General features: G+C 36.6%; 1 protein-coding gene and 1 pseudogene across 4 annotated transcripts in view; both read right to left on the bottom strand.

Annotated features, from left to right (window-relative positions):
• UBR1 (ubiquitin protein ligase E3 component n-recognin 1) overlaps nucleotides 1-23,304 on the bottom strand; it is a 167,712-nt gene that overhangs the window by 50,998 nt on the left and 93,410 nt on the right. For all 4 annotated transcript variants that reach the window (XM_067744775.1, XM_067744786.1, XM_067744769.1 and 1 more), the window contains 10 exons: nucleotides 22,956-23,021; nucleotides 22,595-22,696; nucleotides 13,103-13,166; nucleotides 10,813-10,937; nucleotides 8,521-8,573; nucleotides 7,319-7,421; nucleotides 6,409-6,457; nucleotides 5,861-6,015; nucleotides 4,229-4,328; nucleotides 3,173-3,282 (listed from right to left, as the gene is read on the bottom strand). In XM_067744775.1, the coding sequence (XP_067600876.1) occupies nucleotides 3,173-3,282; nucleotides 4,229-4,328; nucleotides 5,861-6,015; nucleotides 6,409-6,457; nucleotides 7,319-7,421; nucleotides 8,521-8,573; nucleotides 10,813-10,937; nucleotides 13,103-13,166; nucleotides 22,595-22,696; nucleotides 22,956-23,021 (927 nt within the window). The remainder of the gene's footprint in view (nucleotides 1-3,172; nucleotides 3,283-4,228; nucleotides 4,329-5,860; nucleotides 6,016-6,408; nucleotides 6,458-7,318; nucleotides 7,422-8,520; nucleotides 8,574-10,812; nucleotides 10,938-13,102; nucleotides 13,167-22,594; nucleotides 22,697-22,955; nucleotides 23,022-23,304) is intronic.
• On the bottom strand, nucleotides 31-3,145 carry LOC137228034 (large ribosomal subunit protein eL32-like; annotated as a pseudogene).

The raw sequence follows: 23,304 nt of genomic DNA on the forward strand, positions 1-23,304 counted from the left end.
GATGAAATGTTAAAAAAAGATATGGTTAGATTGATCAGGAACAGAGAAATTCACTCAACGATTTTGTCATCATGTCTCCAAATGTCTTTGACTTAAACTTAAGCTATTTATATATATTTACACACACACACACACACACACACACACACACACACACAGAGAGAGAGAGAGAGAGAGAGAAATACCTGCAAATACATAATAAATAGCAATCCAGCTAAGAAGAAGGTTGGGGATAGCAAAAATCAGCTGAATCAGTCTGCAGGGGTGAGCATACCTCTGCTTTTGCTATGGAAATTTTTTAAAATTTAAAATAACATTTTTAGTGCAAAGACATATAAAGACAAAGATACAATATGGAAAGTGATACCTTTTCTTCCTGATGCCAGTCCCTCTCCCCAAAATCAACTAAATTAAAGATAATTAGTATTTCTTTTCAGGAAAAAAATCAGAATATATATTTCTTTATATTTACATATATTCTCATAAAAACCGATCCTACTATATACACTGTTTCCTACTTTCCTTTTTCACTTCATCATTTATCTTTAGAGGTGTTTGCAAAACAGCTTATACAGATCTATCTTACTCTTTTTTTGTCTGAGTTTTATGGTTTTATTGACACAAATACAACGTGCACATGAGCTGTGTACTCATTTTCTTCACTGCACAACCTGGCACAAAGATTGGTGACTCTGGTGGCCAGCTGGGCTGCTCTCTCTACAATGGCTTTACAGTTCTTTGAGGAGACATTGTGAGCAGTCTCAGTAGAGTATGATTTGTTGCATAGCAGCACTTCAAGCTCCTCGATGTTGTGGACTAGGAACTTCCGGAAGCCACTGGGCAGCATGTGCTTTGTTTTCTTGTTGCTCCCATCAAGATCTGGCCCTTGAATCTTCTGAGCACCCTACTGTCAATACCTCTGGGTTTCTGCCAGTTACACTTAATTTTGACATACTGGCCTGACTGGTGCTAGATGAACTTCTTGGTCCTCTTTTTGACAATCTTGGGCTTCATGAGGGTAGCCATGATGCCAAGTAGGAGACGGCCGCCATCTCCGCAGGCAGTGCCAAGGAAGAGCTATCTCATTCTTTTTAACAATATCAAGATTTCAGAAATAGGACAGCACATCCATAAAACTTGTAGTATTTATATTTTGAAAGAGCCTCAGTCTCATGTGGAAAAAACTCCCACAAGGAACTTAAAACAAAACTTTATATTAACCATTTGGATAAAGTATCTAATGTTTATAAGAACAGATATTTGTGATTTTTATATATTTTGACAATGGACTTTGGTATTGTAATGGAAAAATGAACTTTCAGGACCAGATCTCCAATTTATAACACCAGGTCCATAGGATATAAATGTTGGACTAATTGATGGCTCAACTGACTTTTTTAAAATTGCGGTATCATTGGTTTATAACATTATACAAGTTTCATGTGTACAATGTTGTATTTCTACATCTGTATACACTACAGCATGCACACCACCAAAAACTTAGTTTCCATCCATTATGATACAGTTGACCCCTTAGCCCATTTCACTCTGCCCCTACTCCCTTCCCTCTGGTAATCACTACTCTGTTTTCTGTATCTATGTGCTTGATTTTGTTTGGTTTGATCTGTTCATTTATTTAATTTAATATTCTACATATGAGTAAAATCTATAGAATAGTTATCTACTTTACTTCTTTTATTTGTTTTTGTTTTATATTTTAAAATGATTATATTGGTAGGTTTAAGAAAAATAGTAAATATTCATGAAATCTACTTCAAGAGAAATCTTGATAACATCATTACCTTATAGTTACATATCAAATTATATCACACTTGTTTAAGGAGTGTCTCTGATTAAGTAATAAAAAGGACTAACTGCTTGAAGTACAAATCAGTACAAAGATCCCCAATTGATGTAACCACCCTATATTCTTTTTTTTTTTTTTTTTGTGGTATGCGGGCCTCTCACTGTTGTGGCCTCTCCCGTTGCGGAGCACAGGCTCCAGACGCGCAGGCTCATCGGCCATGGCTCACGGGCCCAGCCGGGCCCAGCTGCTCCGCAGCATGTGGGATCTTCCTGGACCGGGGCACGAACCTGCGTCCCCTGCATCGGCAGGCGGACTCCCAACCACTGCGCCACCAGGGAAGCCCCACCCTATATTCTAATTATCAACATAATATCTAGCTGATAACATAAAAATATTTTCATAAATACCGTGAAAGGAAGCTCCATAACCTTGGCTTCATGTTTCCATTTGGAGGGTTTTCCATTAAAGTAACATTCCTGACCTCTCTCCCTACCCCTCATTCACTCCTCCCCAAAGGCACTGCCATCCACCCAATAGTTCAAACTCCAAATTAGGAGTCATTTTGATTTCTCTCACTTCTGCCATCTAATGTATCAGCAATTTCTATAGCTCCTACTATCACATTATACGTGAATCAGTCCAGCTTCTTGCCATCTGCTTTCTAGCTGAAGTCATGCTCATTTCTCACCAGGATTACTGCAATAATCTTCTAATGGTTACCCTGTGTTTACTCTTGTCCCTATAATCCATTTACCCCTGACCTGTAAGGTCCTATATGACGTGGCCCCGGCTGTGCCTCTGACCTTGCTGCCTACCTTTCTCTCCCTCCCCCATTATGTTCCAGTCACACTAGCCTTCTTTCTGGCCTCCTTAGAGCTTCCGCATTGCTGTTCCCTCATTCTGGAGGACTTTTCAAGATTCTTGTAAGACTGGCTCCATGTCATTCAGTTCCAGTGTTACCACCTAAAAGAGGCCTTTTCTGATTACCCATCTAAAGTTACCCCTACTCATCTACTGAATTATTCTGATAATTTTTTTGTTTATTGTCTATAGCTCAATGTTTGCAACATGATAGCAAGCACCTTATCTGTCTTTTTCGGAGCCTAGAAATGAACATGGCACATAAGCAGGTACCCAATACGTATTTACTGAATAATGAAACGAATAAATGTTAATTTATTAAAAAGAGCCCTCACTAAAACATACGGAAAATAGGATTACTAACATGAAAAATTATGAGTGATCATGAAAATCAGTAGTAAATGATTTTACAATTAGAGAATATTATGGTTTAATCTTAAAGGCAAGCAGAAGATTCTTAAATATTTAAACCAAGATAATGATCAGTTTATTTTTCAGTTTTACCTGGAGTATCCATGTAATCATGTCCTTCTGGCCTTCTAACTGGGGAATTCCCTTGAGTTTTTCTAAAAGCATTTGTATATTCTGAGCATTCATGGCTGAACTTCCCAATCCTTTTTTAAAACACAAAAAGTATATATCATGAACATATATCTTCATAATTATGTATAAATTATAATTTATAGTTAATGTTATTCACATTGATAACCAAAGTTTGCAGTCAATCCCTTAACTACATTAATTTTTCAATGGAAGAATCTACAATTACATGAAGTACTAAGTATTAAATTAAAGAACTTGAAAAACCGGAATTACTTTAGGTCTCTCTTGTACATGTTCCACTGGGGCTGCTAAGTGAAAACTACCCTTAATGATATATCTTTTGCCTTCCCTCTACTTGGCTCACTGTCTAAAAGTACTTACTGAGAACCAAAGCTCCCAAAAATATGGAAGTGGGAGCTGTCCTATCCATAAACTGAATAGGTTTATGATGTAGTCAAGAATCTAAAAAATAGTGTTTAAATAGAAAATGAGATGTTTTTGTCTTATTGATCTTATAAATCAATGTTCCTAGAATGTGCTCTGAAAAAACTGTCTTAATCATGTAGCGTTTAAGAAAAATCTAATCTAAACCTATCCTGCTCTTCCACATTGAAAATTGTGCAAAACAAACACATTATCATTCACTCAGACTTCTGCAATCATTTTAAATTCAGGAACATTAATATCTTCCATAGATGGGTAGTATAAACATTATGGTTGAGATAGCAGCAAATATTTGATAATACTGAGACAAGGAATAAAAGTAAGAAACCATCAATGCATGCAGCACCCCCAAAAGGGGGGTGAGATCATGCAGTAAAAGGACTGCCATGGGGATTAAAAAACATACCTGTGTTACTGAAAATGTTAAAAACTAAAAATGCTACGAAAAGACTTAAAACAATTTCAGAGTTTTCCGTCTTAAGGACTAACAGATTAAAATCCTGTCAGAGCTAAACTTTCTGTTACAAATTGGCAAATAGCTGAAACTGTGTTGAAAATGATACTAAAACATACTTGAGGCCTTATGGTAAAAGTCAAATGTCACTTCTTCTTCGGGAGATTTTTGAAGCTGTTGCTTTTCTTCTAGTAAGCCCAATGCCAGAATATGAAACGCCTGAAAAAGGAAAGTAGGACAAGATCTTTAAAACTGTGCTTCTTCAGGTAAATACATTTTAAATGGAGGTAAAAAAATAAGCAATCTGATGGGTAAAAAATGTGCAAAGGTTATGAACAAGCAGTTCACAGAAAAAGAAATGAAATATACACATATGAAAAATGTTCAATCTTGGGAGTTGCCTGGTGGACTAGTGGTTAGGATTCTGGGCTTCCACTGCCGTGGCCTGGGTTCAATCCCAGGTCGGGGAAGTTCCCGCAAGCCACATGGCACGGCCAAAAAAAAAAAGGGTTCAAGTTCACTTAAAATTAAAGAAATGTGAGTGAAACAAGATCATCTGTTTTTCACCTATTAAAATGGCAAAAAAAAAAAAAAAAGGCAAATATTTTAGAGCTTAGTAAAATACAGAGCTGGCAAAGGTGTTAGGAAGCAGGCACTCTTCACCACACTGGTAATGGGAAAGTAAATCAGTATAACATTTTTGGAGGCCAATTAGACAATATCTATCAAAAATGTAAAGGTACAGACCTAGTGCTAGGAATTAGTGTAACAGAGTCACTCACTTAAGTGTACAAAGATATTTGTACAACAATGTTCATTTTAGTGTTCTTTGTTATACAAAGACCTAAAAACAACCTAAATGTCTATTAACAGGAGATAGTTAAATGCATCATAGATGTCCATACAATGGAATACACAGCTATAAGCATGAGGTAGGCCTATATGCTCTAATGTGGAACGACTTTCAGATGATACAAACCTTTAGGTAGGGCGATGGGAGGCAGGGAGAGAAATTTTAACTTTTGATTTCAAATATATCTCTATGGGTTGAAATTTTTACTGCATTTATTTACCGCTGTTATAAAAAAAAAAAGTGAGATACACATAGAGTATGATAGCATTTAGAGCCTCCAGACCAATAACAGCCAAGGAAATTTAGTTGGCAGATGATAAATAAATATCCTATTACAGCTACCAAAGGTGACATTATTAAATAACTTATCCATAACAGTATGAAGAAAAAAATAGCTGCTTCCATTTAATGAGCTAATTCTCATAACAACTCTATGAAATAATTATATTTAAACCCATTTTAGCAATGGGGAAATTACTCTTTGCTCCTTAAATGGGAAGTGCGCTAACCCAAGTGAAGTAAATTCAAGCCTAAACCTGTCTTCAAATCTTTATTATACTGTCTCCTGATAATACAATGTGAAATAAAAATACAGAAAACTATGATACAATAATGACATGCCAATTTATTATTAGCAGGAACAGCCCTTTTTAAAATTTTTCTCTGCTTTTTTTTTAATGTAAATGATTCTCAAGAGTAATGATCCTAAAAACTTGAGAATGTGTCACAAGGAAATCTGTGCCACATCTAAGCTGTTTTCAATGACCCTTAGGTCTCAGGTGCTCTAGTTGTGGTTCTGAAGTCAGAAAGTTAGACTACCGATCTTCTCCAGACCTCCAAGAACTCTATGAAGTAGAGAAAGTATTTGAAATAGAGAAAATATTTTCGGTATACATACCATTTGGAGCATCCCTTCAGTCCACAAGTTAGAATCTGGGTCTACTGCCTGCTCAAATATGGTCCTGAGAATGTACATCATGATATCACAATTGAGAAGGTTAACTGCTTTGCTGAAAGCAGGGCAGAATTCAGGAGGAGGAGGTGGTGGTAGTGCTAAAGTGGGTAGGAGATCAATGTCAGGAGAGACAAATAGGTACAATTTTATTTGGGTTATCCTTCATGCTAAATTGCAAATGTCAGAATCATATATTACACGCAAAACAACACATGATCTTTGTTACCTTTAAAGCGCTGAAAACATCAATGTCAAGGGAAATAAGTCACTATGTAAGTCACCCAAAATAAACTCCATTTGTTATAAATTTAAAATTCTATCACCACTGATGTAGGCTATACCTTAATATGTGAGCAAGAAACAAAGGGTTCTTTGCACTTCCATTAGTTGCCCACTCTCAAAAAACAACAAAAACAAAACACTATATGCTTTGCTGATACAAAATCACAGCATATAGTCAAAATGAGTCAATTCAGTGTCTCATTTTTTACCTTCATCTTTGTTTTCCTGTTTTCTCCTTTTCTTCTGCATGTGTTCAGCCTATATATATTTAAAAAAAAAAGTCTATCTTAAAATACACCACTTGACAAGTATGAAAAAAATGGGGTACTTTGAAGCAGGCAGGAAAGATTCACAAACCTACCAAAATACTTTATATACTGAAATATGTATTCAAATGCTACCTTATTCCAGAAACAAAATGGTTGTCCTAGGGAAAGCCACTGCAAAATAGATGGGTAATAATCTTCATCACTAATTTAGTCCCCATTCTTTCAGTCAACAGTATTTACCTAGTGTCTATTATATACAGGGCATTGTACGACAAACTGGAAATTATTCATTTTATAAGGACAAAGCCAGATATTACCTTAACTAAGTGATCTAACTTAACATCAACCCTTAATGGGACAAAAAGACATTATATGTGCCTACTGATGTGATGCAATATATCATTTATGTAGTATTTTTGCCCTAAGATGTTTAATTTGAATCTACTCACAAGAATACAATCAGACATATCCAGAATATAGGATATTCTAAAAGACAACTAGCCTATACTCTACAGAAATGTCAATGTTATGAAAGACAAAAAAAGGCAAAAAGATTATTCCAAATTAAAGGAGACTATAGCAACATGACAGCAAATAAAGTGCATGATCCTTGATTGAATCCTCCTACCCCTAACACAACTAAAAGAATATTTTTGGTATAATCAGGAAAATGTGAATATTTCCTACAAACTAGATAACATTATTGATTCAATTTTAATTTCTTGGGTAAGATAATGAGCTCTAATAATGAAAACCAGTATGAAACTACAGAAAAACCAGGCAATTTTCTACGGAGTTAGAAAGCATAAAGCATTTTAGGCTATTTACTGAAGAGGATAACTTTTCCTACCTTGCTATGTTGTGTTTTGGAGTAATGATAAAAGTACATATTGAAGTCTTTCAATGATTCATCTTTCAGCTCATAAACTCCATGTCCTGATACACCTGGTTTCCTAAAACGATACAAAATACAGAGGTGAACTGCAGTGCTCTTGAAGTATAGAGTAAGACAAAATAAGAACCTAAAAGTTAATATAAAAGTCAAAATCAAGAAAAGAAATCAGCCTTATCTCATTCAACTTGCTTAAACTGAAATGAGAAATTTCATTTCAAGAGTAAAACTAAAAACCTACACTGTAAGCTCAAAGTCCTGGTAACAGCTAAGCTGTGTTTCATAATTATGAAATTTAAACAAATCTGAAGAAGTTTATTTTATACTACGTAGATCTGACCCCATACCCTACCTAAATCCCTAAGGCTTCAGAAGCTAAAAACGAAGCCTGTTCAAGATTTCCTGTTCAACTACAGCTTGCATTGTCTAAGGTCAAATATAAAATGGTAGTAAGATATCATATCTGTAGAAAATTGAATTGTAAATGAAAATATAGTGGTGAATCCTCAACAGAGAACTATAAGGAAAAGCATTAAGGCCAAAAGGAGCACACCATATTTGTTCTGCACATTAAACAGCTTTTGGTCTCTTTCAAAGTAAGTGAAATACTTTACTGAACAATATTAGAGCATAAAAAAGCTACACTCTATTTTTAAGGTTATTTGAAACTAGCAATTTATCTATAAATATATTACTATAACAGTAAAATTCACTACCAGTATCAATTTTTAATTTCAAGAATTAATCCACTTAAAACCTTATTTCCATTTTTTTGTATCTCAAAGAATCAAAGGATTGCAAAATAATGTTTTAATCCTAGCAAAGTCTAAAATTAGAATACAATATAAAAATTTAATAGAATAAACGAAGTCATGGCTTAGAATTGATGGGAAAGAGACTATCGAAAGGTTTTTTTGCTTACTTAAGTCACCTAATATCACAAATGGACATTTCTCATTCACTTGACAAAAATACTCATTTCTTCATCATACAGGTACTAAGTGCCTACAGTGTGCCCCTTGTTCTCACCCATTCTGTCTGTACTTTGTTTTTGTCCTTGGGAGTTCAGGAAAGAACTTCAGAGCTTCTACAAAGTATCCGAAATACAAGAACAAAGATTGGTCTAACTTTCAGAATAAGCATAAATATTAAGTACTTACTTAAATGTGGCCACTTTGTTTATGACATTCTCTAAGCCAGTTTCATTATTTTCCTGTTGAAACAACATTTTTGTCATTTTTACCTTCATGTAATGACTTTATCTTCTCTTACTGTGAACTAAAATACACTTTCAATAGCATTCCTGAGTGTTTTATGAACAATAAAAAAAGATCAATTTCCAATATTTAAAAATTAGGTCGGACGACCAATTTCTTAACAGAGGTAAGATGTATGTATAAACTGCTTAAGGAAGAAATTTAATCTAAGTTTGCCCTCATATATATATACACATACAACCAGTAATTCAAAGAAATTATTATTTTCTTTATCTAGTATGTTCATCACCCACATCATTTAAGCACATGCCCATGCTGTACTAATCCCTAAAACCAAGGTAACAAAATAAATAGGATCTACGGTAAAACACATATGTAGATGTCCAAATATATTCTGGCTTCTGCAATTATAATAATTTTATTTTTTTCTGACTGGCCTGAATTTTTCCTTGAATTCGGAATTTTTTTGTTGTTTCTTTTTGGCCATGCCGTGGTCATGTGGGATCTTAGTTCTCCGACCAGGGATCGAACCCATGCCCCTGCAGTGGAAGGACGGAGTCCTAACCACGGGACCACCAGGGAAGTCTCAATAAGGAATTTTTTCTTAATGAAGTCATTTAAAATCAGGATAAGGACCTAGTCAATATACTAAAGCAAATTCATAGATTCCTATAGTGTTGCAAAAATTAAATTTAGCCTCCTTTAAAAACATACTTGAGATAAGCAGTGAAAACTTAGGGTAGACACTAAAGCTTTTTTTTTTTTTTTTTTTTTGCAAAATACGGAATGTGTATCATTATTGGTATGTGAAATTATTTTAGGTGGCACACAGTTATATATTTTTAAATTTTTGAATATTCATTTATCTTAACATGTATTAGGAAAAAATTAATCTAGAATGTTAAACCTACTATTTCATTGTAATATTGCTTAGAAAGATGCTAAGGAAAAATGTAAGTTGATTTTAAAATGTATTAATAAGGGACTTCCCTGGTGGCACAGTGGTTAAGAATCTGCCTGTCAATGCAGGGGACGTGGGTTTAATCCCTGGTCCGGGAAGATCCCCCATGCCGCGGAGCCACTAAGCCCGTGCGTCACAGCTACTGAGCCCGTGAGCCACAACTACTGAGCCTGCATGCCACAACTACTGAGGCCCGTGTGCCTAGAGCCTGTGTTCCGCAACAAGAGAAGCCAACACAATGAGAAGGCTGCGCACTCAACGAAGAGTAGCCCCCGCTAGCTGCAACTAGAGAAAGCCCACGCACAGCAACAAAGACCCAACACAGCCAAAAATAATAATAAATAAATAAATAAACTGTATTAATAATTATAAAATTGGTAGACAGATGTGCAAATATTATGAAGGTGATATGCCAAATGGTTAAAGTTTGAGAATCAGTTAACAATGAAATTGGAAAAAGATACAGGTATGTTGGAAGAAAAATGACCAACAGTCAAAGCTTACCTCCATTCTACTTCTCTGGATAGCCTTGATAGTACAGGTAAATCTAATCTCTTTTAAGAATCATTGTTCTAATTCAAAATTAAATCTCGGAGTGAAAAATATGACTCATAATCTTTAGGATTACTGTTTCAATATCAGCAATACTGAACATAAGTATCACCTGTGTCAGCCATGAGACTGCACCCTGCAGACCTCCAGCTAGAGAAATACTAATGCAGGCTCACTCCGGGAGACATGGGAAGGCAACAAGCCTTGATTAGACTACCCAGCAGTCTAGGACAGTCCTACCTAACGTTCCTTCCCTCTTTCCTTCACCTGGAGTCAGATTTGCACCACAGTATGATGGCTCCCCCAGCCTTTCCCAGTTTCCTCACCATTTCTCTCATAGTCATTGTTCCTAATTAAATCTTAAATCTTTTGTCTTGACATCTGCTTCTCAGAAGACCCAGACTAACACACCACCCAAATAATCTCAGCATTTCAGGAAGTCCCCTTTTCCTCTGGAGAAAATTTATGTTAAAGTAAAACAAAAAAGCAAAGAGTTTCCTGCTCTAAAATGTTTTCTAAACAGTCAGAATGTCTCTAAAATGTTTCCTAATGCCCAAAAGGCCAGAATTAAAATTTATACCACAAAAAAATTAATGGTGAGTTTTATATCTGAAAATTTCCTAAACAGATTTTCCTAAAACTTCGAGTGGCTTCCAATTAAAGAAATAGAAAAAACTATCCCATCTTGAGGTGAATGGAGTGAAAAACAAAACTGGACTTACATTCTCAGGTAAATTTTTGGCAATGGCACTGTGTGGCATGGGTTCAATACAAAGCAAGTGAATAATTTCTCTCATTGTGACCTCTTCTTTGGTCACATTTCCCACTCCAGGGACATAACGCTCTCCTAATACAAACAATGAAAAGAAAAAGTAAAACAATTAATTGCTTTCCATTTAAATCTCTTCCCATCAAGAACACTGCATTAAATCAAATCTATGAGATAGTAACCAAAAATTATTTGGATATGTTCCTAAATCTGAACAAGAGTCTCTTTGCTAAAAGAGGAAGAAAAATGAAGAGATCTGAAGAACACAGGCCTTCTCTTAACTTAAACACACACACACATATACATACACATACTCACACATTATAAACAAGGCCCCTTGATTAAATTAGCATGGTCTCTAACCCAGAAAACAAGGAAGATAGCATTGAATAAGTAGTGGCCATCATGGAACAATAGCTTTTCTTTCAAGATTTCCTCAATGTTGTCTCTACTTGTTATTTAAGAAAGAACAAAGTGAAAACTAAAAAACAAAATACTTAAAAATATCTCTATGGGTTAAATGACAAAATAGTAACATGTATCAGGAATGGATGGTGTTGCTAACATGCCCACATAATCAGGTTTCCACTTTTCATCTCGATAAACTGCCAAATGGGGAGAGAAAATAGCTAAATTAACTACGGGAACTTCACTGGTGTCAACAGCATCTAATCCCCAATGCTTCAAGAAGGCTTAAAATATTTGACCTTATGTCACCACTGATTTTCAATACTACAACATGAGTACAAAGTCCTGTGATATCTATAAGAGGGTTATTAGAAGACAGGAATTTTTTGCCTAAGAGATTTGACGAATTCTACAAATTAGCCAAAGAATGACATTTTGTTAATTTAATTCACTTCCAACAGACTCACTCCTCTTCAAACACTGTAATTTTCAATTGTTTTCCACCAAAACAGTACCCTCTATAAGTTTCGTGCTAGAAAGAACCTTAGAGATCATGTAGATTACTTTCACGTTTTACAAATCAAGAATTTGAGACCCTAAAAATGTAAATGGCACGCTCTTGATAGTTTATAGCGAGGTCAACTCTAGATCTTCTGATTCCTAATCCAAATCTTTTGCTACTTCTTAATGTTTTCTTAATTAATATAATATAATCAGAGATTATATTAATCTTAATATAATCAGAGATTTTACACACACACACAAACACACACACTTTTAAAAATGATGACTCCTAAAGGTAATAAACTTATACTCAGGAATGCAGCAAATATTAACTAAAAATCAAATCACATAGAAGGAAATACCCAATGAATTTGGGTAAACAAAATAACAGCAAAATAATAGTAGGAATAATAAAATAGTAAAATATAAAACAGCAAAAATATATTAGCAATTTTAATATATAGCATTAATAAGCAGTATTAGAAATTCTTCATATAGTATTCCAAGAACAAACACAAAAATTCCCCTCAAGTCTTTGTAATTTAATAAAGTATGTCACCAACTTAAAAATCTTCTACACATTTTTAATTTGTCCATTTTTTTCAGCAGTTTCCTATGGAATACTCTGGAGTTATTCCAGAAGAGTTAGTGCCTGGAAGATTTAGCAATCTCACTTAGCAATGACGGTTTACCACACTTCCTGCTGAGACAAGCAGCTAGCCCAGCAACTAGCTCCCTAATAAACAAATAAAATGAACCCAGGTTTTCAGATTTGGCTAATGGCTAGAAACCTCACTAGGAAGTATTAATACAAAGCAGTGTCTCCTGCAGTAAAGTAAGAAATAAGAACCAGAATGAGAAGTCAAAAACTTTTACTTAGCTGGTAAGATCAACAGAGACTATAATATAGAATATACAAAAGTAGAAGTATGGCCAATATTTGCACAGAGTAATTTAACAGAATGACTTGATGAAAATATATCTTACTTAGATGAATGTTACATTGAAATTTTATATATATATATATATACACACATAAAATTTTTAGCACTCGACATAGTTATTTTACATTTACTTTTCTGACTAGGATAATTATATCCCAGATCTCTACAAACAAGTCCAAACAATTACAAATCAGGTATTGAAAAATGAAGATGTAATAGCTGTGTTTTTTAAAAGGTGAGTTCCTAAACATATCAATCACATTAGTCACATTAATCTCTAATATTCTCTGCTGTATTTGGGAGGAGAACAAAATAACTTACAGTTCTTATTAATGTTCTCTCTAAAAAGTAACTCATGTTCTATTTCAAAACATGTTTTAATCTTACCCACAATATAGATGAGGACTTGAAGCATTTCTTCTATTAAGGTATTATATTGTTTAATCAAATCCTATAGAATTGTAAAAGAAAAAATTAGTTACTTAAGAATCAAAAACCTCCATAAAACATACATTTTTTTCTGGATCAGATAGTCCAACTGATCCAGTATTTTCTTTCGGACCACAGCAACAGAGAATTATGAGGTGAATAATTCCCTTTTTTGACATCAAATTCAACAAGGTTCACAATACTTGGCACGAAGTAAGAACTCAAAAACAATTGTTAAATATTATTACTGTTTTTATTATCATTATTTCCCATCTAGTCTTCAGTTAACAAAAGAATTCTAATCTTTAACTTTTCCTCTATTATTGGCTTCCTTCTTATCTGGGTTGGTGAGACAGTGTCTTCAAATAGGTAACTAACACTTATGGTGAGAGTTCCCTTCCCTAACACACCTGTTATTTAAATACTACAGTAAATGAGATATTCATTTTCACTGAGTATAAAAACATGACTAAAAATTAGCTTTGTATTTTATAGCCTATCCTTTGGTCTGTTGCAAGTGACTTCTAATTTGAAGAATAAAATAATGTAATTCATAAATTCAAAGTAGTCAAAGGTTACTTTATAAACTGGTATCAAGTATTAAAACAATGAAGATGTCACAAAACTCCAGAGACAAAATATAAACCGTAAAAAATTTATTGATAACAAATACAAGTAAAGAATTAATATCTTTACTAAACAAGGAACTTTTACAAAAAACAGGAAAAGGGTGAAGGACAGGAACAGATAATTCACTACAAAAAAGGAAAAAAAAGGTCAATAATCATGAAAACATGGTCAACCTCACTGATAATTAAAGAACTGCAAATGAAAATTCATTAAACACCATCTTTCATGTATCAGACCAACAAAGATTAAAAATATCAGTACCATTACAGATGTACATACTGCTAGAGAGAGCTTAAATTGGAGTTACTTTTCTGAGAGCAATTTGACAATATGTATTCAGAGTCATAAGAAAGAGTATACTGTATTCTTCAGCAAATCCACTTCGAAGAATTTATCGTAACAAAATAATTAGGCAAGTGTTTAAACCTTGAGGCGCAGAGACGTTTATATGAGCAAAAAACTTGAAAAGCCTCTTCAGCAATAGGGGACTAAAGTATAATGCATTCATATACTGTAATACTACACAGCAATTAAAAATTATGATGTAAAAAAAAGATGAGGTTCCTGCATACTTAGTGACAAGAAAAAACCTATCACAATATTTCATTAAGCACAGGAAGCATATTACAAAAATAGTACATATAGGGCTTCCCTGGTGGCGCAGTGGCTGAGAGTCTGGCTGCCGATGCAGGGGACACGGGTTCGTACCCCGGTCTGGGAAGATCCCACATGCTGCGGAGCGGCTGGGCCCGTGAGCCATGGCCGCTGAGCCTGCGCGTCCGGAGCCTGTGCTCCGCAACGGGAGAGACCACAACAGTGAGAGGCCCGCATACCGCAAAAAAAAAAAAAAAAAGTACATATAAAAGATTCAATTTTTCCTTTAAAAACAAATAAGACGGACGAGGGGAAGACGGCGGAAGAGTAAGACGCGGAGATCACCTTCCTCCCCACAGACACACCAGAAATACATCTACACGTGGAACAACTCCTACAGAACACCTACTGAGCGCTGGCAGACCTCAGACCTCCCAAAGGCAAGAAACTCCCCCACGTACCTGGGTAGGGCAAAAGAAAAAAGAGACAAAAGAATAGGGACGGGACCTGCACCAGTGGGAGGGAGCTGTGAAGGAGGAAAGGTTTCCACACACTAGGAAGCCCCTTTGCGGGCGGAGACTGCGGGTGGCGGAGAGGGGGAGCTTCGGCGCCGCGGAGGAGAGCGCAGCAACAGGGGTGCGGAGGGCAAAGCGGAGAGATTCCCACACAAAGGATCGGTGCCGACCGGCACTCAACAGCCTGAGAGGCTTGTCTGCTCACCTGCCGGGGCGGGCGGGGCTGGGAGCTGAGGCTCGGGCTTCGGTGGAGCACCGGGAGAGGACTGGGGTTGGCGGCATGAACACAGCCTGAAGGGGTTAGTGCACCACGGCTAGCCGGCTAGCCGGGAGGGAATCCAGGAAAAGGTCTGGAGCTGCCGAAGAGGCAAGAGACTTTTTCTTCCCTCTTTGTTTCCTGGTGCCCGAGGAGAGGGGATTAAGAGCACTGCTTAAAGGAGCTCCAGAGACAGGCGCGAGCCGCGGCTCAAAGCGCGGACCCCAGAGACGGGCAGGAGACGCTAAGGCTGCTGCTGCTGCCAGCAAGAAGCCTGTGTGCGAGCACAGGTTACTATCCACACCCCGCTTCCGGGGAGCCTGTCCAGCCCGCCACTGCCAGGTTCCCGGGATCCAGGGACAACTTCCCCGGGAGAACGCACGGCGAGCCTCAGGCTGGTGCAACGTCACGCCGGCCTCTGCCGCCGCAGGCTCGCCCCGCACTCCGTGCCCCTCTCTCTCCCTGGCCTCAGTGAGCCGGAGACCCCGAATCAGCGGCTCCTTTAACCCCGTCCTGTCTGAGCAAAGAACAGACGCCCTTCTGCGACCTACACGCAGAGGCGGGGCCAAATCCAAAGCTGAGCCCGTGGGAGCTGTGAGAACAAAGAAGAAAAAGGGAAGTCTCTCCCAGCAGCCTCAGAAGCAGCGGATAAAAGCTCCACAATCAACTTGATGTACCCTGCATCTGTGGAATACATGAATAGACTACGAATCATCCCAAATGGAGGAGGTGGACTTTGAGAGCAAGATTTAGGATTTTTTCCCATTTTCCTCTTTTTGTGAGTGTGTATGTGTATGCTTCTCTGTGAGATTTTGTCTGTATAGCTTTGCTTCCACCATTTGTCCTAGGGTTCTATCCGTCCTTTTTTTTTAAAAATTGTTTTTTCTTAATAATTATTTTTGATTTTAATAACTTTATTTTATTTTACTTTATCTTCCTTCCTTCCTTCCTTCTTTGCCTCCCTCCCTCCCTCCTTTAGACAACAAATCATCCCAAATTGAGGAGGTGGACTTTGAGAGCAAGATTTATGATTTTTTACCCTTTTCCTCTTTTTGTGAGTGTGTATGTGTATGCTTCTGTATGAGATTTTGTCTGTATAGCTTTGCTTCCACCATTTGTCCTAAGGTTCTGTTTTTTTTCTTAATAATTATTTTTAATTTAATAACTTTATTGTATTTTACTTTATTTTAATTTACTTTTTCTTTCTTGCTTGCTTTTTTCCTTCCTTCCCTCCTTCCTTCCCTCCTTCCTTCCTTCCTTCCTCCCACCGTCCCTCCCTCCCTCCCTCCCTCCTTTCTTTCCTTCCTTCTTTCCTTCTTTTCTTTCTTCCTTCCTTTCTTTCTTTCTTCCTACTTCTACTAATTCTTTCTCTCTACTTTTTCTCCCTTTTATTTTGAGCCATGTGGATGAAAGGCTCTTGGTGCTTCACCCAGGAGTCAGTGCTGTGCCTCTGAGGTGGGAGAGCCAACTTCAGGACACTGGTCAACAAGAGACCTCGCAGCTCCACATAATATCAAACGGCGAAAATCTCCCAGAGATCTCCATCTCAACGCCAGCAGCCAGCATCACTCAATGACCAGCAAGCTACGGTGCTGGACACCCTATGGCAAACAACTAGCAATACAGGAACACAACCCCACCCATTAGCAGAGAGGCTGCCTAAAATCATAAGTCCACAAACACCCCAAAACACACCATAGGTGTGGACCTGCCCACCAGAGAGATAAGATCCAGCCTCACCTACCAGAACACAGGCAGTAGTCCCCTCCACCAGGAAGCCTACACAACCCACTGAACCAACCTTAGCCACTGGGGACAGACACCAAAAACAACGGGAACTACGAACCTGCAGCCTGCAAAAAGGAGACAGTAAGATAAACCAAACACAGTAAGATAAGCAAAATGAGAAGACAGAAAAACATACCACAGATGAAGGAGCAAGATAAAAACCCACCAAACCTAACAAATGAAGAGGAAATAGGCAGTCTACCTGAAAAAGAATTCAGAATAATGATAGTAAAGATGATCCAAAATCTTGGAAATAGAAAAGACAAAATGCAAGAAACATTTAACAAGGACCTAGAAGAACTAAAGATGAAACAAACAATGATGAACAAAACAATAAATGAAATGAAAAATACTCTAGATGGGATCGATAGCAGAATAACTGAGGCAGAAGAACGGATAGGTGACCTGGAAGATAAAATAGTGGAAATAACTACTGCAGAGCAGAATAAAGAAAAGAGAATGAAAAGAACTGAGGACAGTCTCAGAGACCTCTGGGACAACATTAAACGCACCAACATTCGAATTATAGGGGTTCCAGAAGAAGAAGAGAAAAAGAAAGGGACTGAGAAAATATTTGAAGAGATTATAGTTGAAAACTTCCCTAATATGGGAAAGGAAATAGTTAATCAAGTCCAGGAATCACAGAGAGTCCCATACAGGATAAATCCAAGGAGAAATACGCCAAGACACATATTAATCAAACTGTCAAAAATTAAATACAAAGAAAGCATATTAAAAGCAGCAAGGGAAAAATAACACACAAGGGAATCCCCATAAGGTTAACAGCTGCTCTTTCAGCAGAAACTCTGCAAGCCAGAAGGGACTGGCAGGACATATTTAAAGTGATGAAGAAGAAAAACCTGCAACCAAGATTACTCTACCCAGCAAGGATCTCATTCAGATTTGATGAAGAAATTAAAACCTTTACAGACAAGCAAAAACTGGGGGAGTTCAGCACCACCATACCAGCTTTACAACAAATGCTAAAGGAAATTCTCTAGGCAAGAAACACAAGAGAAGGAAAAGACCTACAATAACGAACCCAAAACAATTAAGAAAATGGGAATAGGAACATACATATCAATAATTACCTTAAATGTAAATGGACTAAATGCTCCCACCAAAAGACACAGATTGGCTAAATGGACACACAAACAAGACCCAGATATATGCTGTCTACAAGAGACCCACTTCAGACCTAGAGACACATACAGACTGAAAGTGAAGGGATGGAAAAAGATATTCCATGCAAATGGAAACCAAAAGAAAGCTGGAGTAGCAATTCTCATATCAGACAAAATAGACTTTAAAATAAAGACTATTAGAAGAGACAAAGAAGGACACTACATAATGATCAAGGGATCGACCCAAGAAGAAGATATAACAACTGTAAATATTTATGCACCCAACATAGGAGCACCTCAATACATAAGGCAAATACTAACAGCCATAAAAGGGGAAATCGACAGTAACACATTCACAGTAGGGGACTTTAACACCCCACTTTCACCAATGGACAGATCATCCAAAATGAAAATAAATAAGGGAACACAAGCTTTAAATGATACATTAAATGATAAATTAAGATGGACTTAATTGATATTTATAGGACACTCCATCCAAAAACAACAGAATACACATTTTTCTCAAGTGTTCATGGAACATTCTCCAGGATAGATCATATCTTGGGTCACAAATCGAGCCTTGGTAAATTTAAGAAAACTGAAATTATATCAAGTATCTTTTCCCACCACAATGCTATGAGACTAGATGTCAATTACAGGAAAAGATCTGTAAAAAGTACAAACACATGGAGGCTAAACAATACACTACTTAATAACAAAGTGATCACTGAAAAAATCAAAGAGGAAATAAAAAAATACCTAGAAACAAATGACAATGGAGACATGACGACCCAAAACCTATGGGATGCAGCAAAAGCAGTTCTAAGAGGGAAGTTTATAGCAATATAAGCCCACCTTAAGAAACAGGAAACATCTCGAATAAACAACCTAACCTTGCACCTAAAGCAATTAGAGAAAGAAGAACAAAAAAACCCCTAAGTTAGCAGAAGGAAAGATATCATAAAAATCAGATCAGAAATAAATGAAAAAAGATAGCAAACATCAATAAAACTAAAAGCTGGTTCTTTGAGAAGATAAACAAAATAGATATACCATTAGCCAGACTCATCAAGAAAAAAACGGAGAAGACTCAAATCAATAGAATTAGAAATGAAAAAGGAGAAGTAACAACTGACACTGCAGAAATACAAAAGATCATGAGAGATTACTACAAGCAACTCTATGCCAATAAAATGGACAACCTGGAAGAAACGGATCAATTCTTAGAAATGTACAACCTGCCAAGACTGAATCAGGAAGAAATAGAAAATATGAACAGACCAATCACAAGCACTGAAATTGAAACTGTGATTAAAAATCTTCCAACAAACAAAAGCCCAGGACCAGATGGCTTCACAGGCGAATTCTATCAAACATTTGGAGAAGACCTAACACCTATCCTTCTCAAACTCTTCCAAAATATAGCAGAGGGAGGAACACTCCCAAATTCATTCTACGAGGCCACCATCACCTTGATACCAAAACCAGACAAGGATGTCACAAAGAAAGAAAACTACAGGCCAATATCACGGATGAACACAGATGCAGAAATCCTGAACAAAATACTAGCAAACAGAATCCAACAGCTCATTAAAAGGATCATACACCATGATCAAGTGGGGTTTATTCCAGGAATGCAAGGATTCTTCAATATACGCAAATCAATCAATGTGATAAACCATATTAACAAATAGAAGGAGAAAAACCATATGATCATCTCAATAGATGCAGAGAAAGCTTTTGACAAAATTCAACACCCATATATGATAAAAACCCTGCAGAAAGTAGGCATAGAGGGAACTATCCTCAACATACTAAAGGCCATATATGACAAACCCACAGCCAACATCATCCTCAATGGTGAAAAACTGAAAGCATTTCCACTAAGATCAGGAACAAGACAAGGTTGCCCACTCTCACCAGTCTTATTCAACATAGTTTTGGAAGTTTTAGCCACAGCAATCAGAGAAGAAAAGGAAATAAAAGGAATCCAAATCGGAAAAGAAGAAGTAAAGCTGTCACTGTTTGCAGATGACATGATACTATATATAGAGAATCCTAAAGATGCTACCAGAAAACTACTAGAGCTAATCAATGAATTTGGTAAAGTTGCAGGATACAAAATTAATGCACAGAAATCTCTTGCATTCGTATACACTAATGATGAAAAATCTGAAAGTGAAATTAAGAAAACACTCCCGTTTACCATTGCAACAAAAAGAATAAAATATCTAAGAATAAACCTACCTAAGGAGACAAAAGACCTGTATGCATAAAATTATAAAACACGGTTGAAAGAAATTAAAGATGATACAAACAGATGGAAAGATATACCATGTTCTTGGATTGGAAGAATCAACATTGTGAAAACGACTCTACTACCCAAAGCAATCTACAGATTCAATGCAATCCCTATCAAACTACCACTGGCATTTTTCACAGAACTAGAACAAAAAATTTCACAATTTGTATGGAAACACAAAAGACCCCAAATAGCCAAAGCAATCTTGAGAACGAAAAACGGAGCTGGAGGAATCAGGCTCCCTGACTTCAGACTATACTACAAAGCTACAGTAATCAAAACAGTATGGTAGTGGCACAAAAACAGAAAGATAGATCAATGGAACAGGAGAGAAAGCCCAGAGATAAACCCACGCACATATGGTCACCTTATCTTTGATAAAGGAGGCAGGAATGTACAGTGGAGAAAGGACAGCCTCTTCAATCAGTGGTGCTGGGAAAACTGGACAGCTACATGTAAAAGAATGAAATTAGAACACTCCCTAACACCATACATAAAAATAAACTCAAAATGGATTAAAGACCTAAATGTAAGGCCAGACACTATCAAACTCTTGGAAGAAAACATAGGCAGAACACTCTATGACATAAATCACAGCAAGATTCTTTTTTGACCCACCTCCTAGAGAAATGGAAATAAAATCAAAAATAAACAATTGGGATAATGAAACTTCAAAGCTTTTTCACAGCAAAGGAAACCATAAACAAGATGAAAAGACAACCCTCAGAATGGGAGAAAATATTTGCAAATGAAGCAACTGACAAAGGATTAATTTCCAAAATTTACAAGCAGCTCATGCAGCTCAATAACAAAAAAACAAACAACCCAATCCAAAAATGGGCAGAAGACCTATATAGACATTTCTCCAAAGATATACAGACTGCCAACAAACACATGAAAGAATGCTCAACATCATTAACCATTAGAGAAATGCAAATCAAAACTACAATGAGATATCATCTCACACCAGTCAGAATGGCCATCATCAAAAAATCTAGAAACAATAAATGCTGGAGAGGGTGTGGAGAAAAGGGAACACTCTTGCACTGCTGGTGGGAATGTGAATTGGTACAGCCACTATGGAGAACAGTATGGAGGTTCCTTAAAAAACTACAAATAGAACTACCATATGACCCAGCAATCCCACCACTGGGCATATACCCTGAGAAAACCATAATTCAAAAAGAGTCATGTACCAAAATGTTCACTGCAGCTCTATTTACAATAGCCCGGAAATGGAAACAACCTAAGTGTCCATCATCGGATGAATGGATAAAGAAGATGTGGCACATATATACAATGGAATATTACTCAGCCATAAAAAGAAACGAAATTGAGCTATTTGTAATGAGGTGGATAGACCCAGAGTCTGTCACACAGAGTGAAGTAAGTCAGAAAGAGAAAGACAAATACCGTATGCTAATACATATATATGGAATTTAAGAGAAAAAAAATGTCATGAAGAACCTAGGGGTAAGACAGGAATAAAGACACAGACCTACTAGAGAACGGACTTGAGAATATGGGGAGGGGGAAGGGTAAGCTGTGACAAAGCGAGAGAGAGGCATGGACATATATACACTACCAAACGTAAGGTAGATATCTAGTGGGAAGCAGCCGCATAGCACAGGAAGATCAGCTGGGTGCTTTGTGACCGCATGGAGGGGTGGGATAGGGAGGGTGGGAGGGAGGGAGACGCAAGAGGGAAGAGATATGGGAACATGTGTATATGTATAACTGATTCACTTTGTTATAAAGGAGAAACTAACACACAATTAAGCAATTATACCCCAATAAAGATGTTAAAAAAAAAGCAATTATACCCCAATAAAGATGTTAAAAAAAAAAAAAAAAGACACCAAAACTTTAAAAGTGATCATTTCTAGGAGGCAGAGTTTCATGTGAGTTTTCTTCTCCTTTTTGTTAATCTATACACAGTCATCACTCAGTATCTGCAGGGGACTGGTTCTAGGACCCCTGCAGATACCAAAATCCACAGATGCTCAAGTCCCTTATATAAAATGGCTAGTACAGTTGGGATTCTGTATCCATGGATATGGAGGGCCAACTATATTCTAATTTTTATAGAGTAAAAAGAATATATGTGTGTATATGTATGTTTTACGTATGTGCCTGATTTTTGGAGATATACATAAATAAATAAAAATCTTAAATATGATTAAAATTTTTAAAATAATATTTCCTTTGGAATTAATTTACTTATCAGTTTCTGTCACTTACCTGGTCTTTTGTGGATATGGTCTTGTTAAAAGCATCAGCAAGTTCATACCTCTGAAGTACCAGTAATAAGAATTTGTTGGGATCCATTAAAGATGCACCAATCTGTGAAAGAAATCAAGTACCATAGTTCTCATGTATTAAATGGAGAAACACTTTGTCTCTAGTAGGACTGTGAGAAAAAATTATAAGGTAAATCTGCAGAAGATAATGCAGTAGTCCCTTCTGCTTCTATGATACTATATTCATTTCAACAGTGAGAAAAATTTAAGTGAAGTTAACAATAGTTACAGTATCTTCGCTTATTATAAGGAACCTAGGAAGGAAGGTTAACACAAATATCAGAGGTAATTTAAATAGGTACCTGAAGCATAATGATATCTTTATCATACATTTCTTCTCTGCACTTAACATCTTGGTAATAAAACACCTATAAAATAAAAAGGAGAACAGAAGCTAAAAGAATCATCTTATCTCAAACAGAATTCTTAAAATTTTCTCTAAACTAGAAACCCCAAGAACTCCTTTGTGGCAAAAAATAAGCTGTAAATCTACAAATCATTTTAAGGGATTTGTGAGAATGAAGTGAGAAAATACGGCATGAAAATAATTCAGAGTTAAAAATGCTCTATACTAGTTATTACTCTCAACATGCGTAACAAAAGAATTTACTTCCCTTAAGTTTAAAATGCCCACTTCAATAAAGTAAACCA

This window comes from Pseudorca crassidens, chromosome 1 (assembly GCF_039906515.1).
Source record: "Pseudorca crassidens isolate mPseCra1 chromosome 1, mPseCra1.hap1, whole genome shotgun sequence".
Classification (NCBI taxonomy): Eukaryota; Metazoa; Chordata; class Mammalia; order Artiodactyla; family Delphinidae; genus Pseudorca; species Pseudorca crassidens.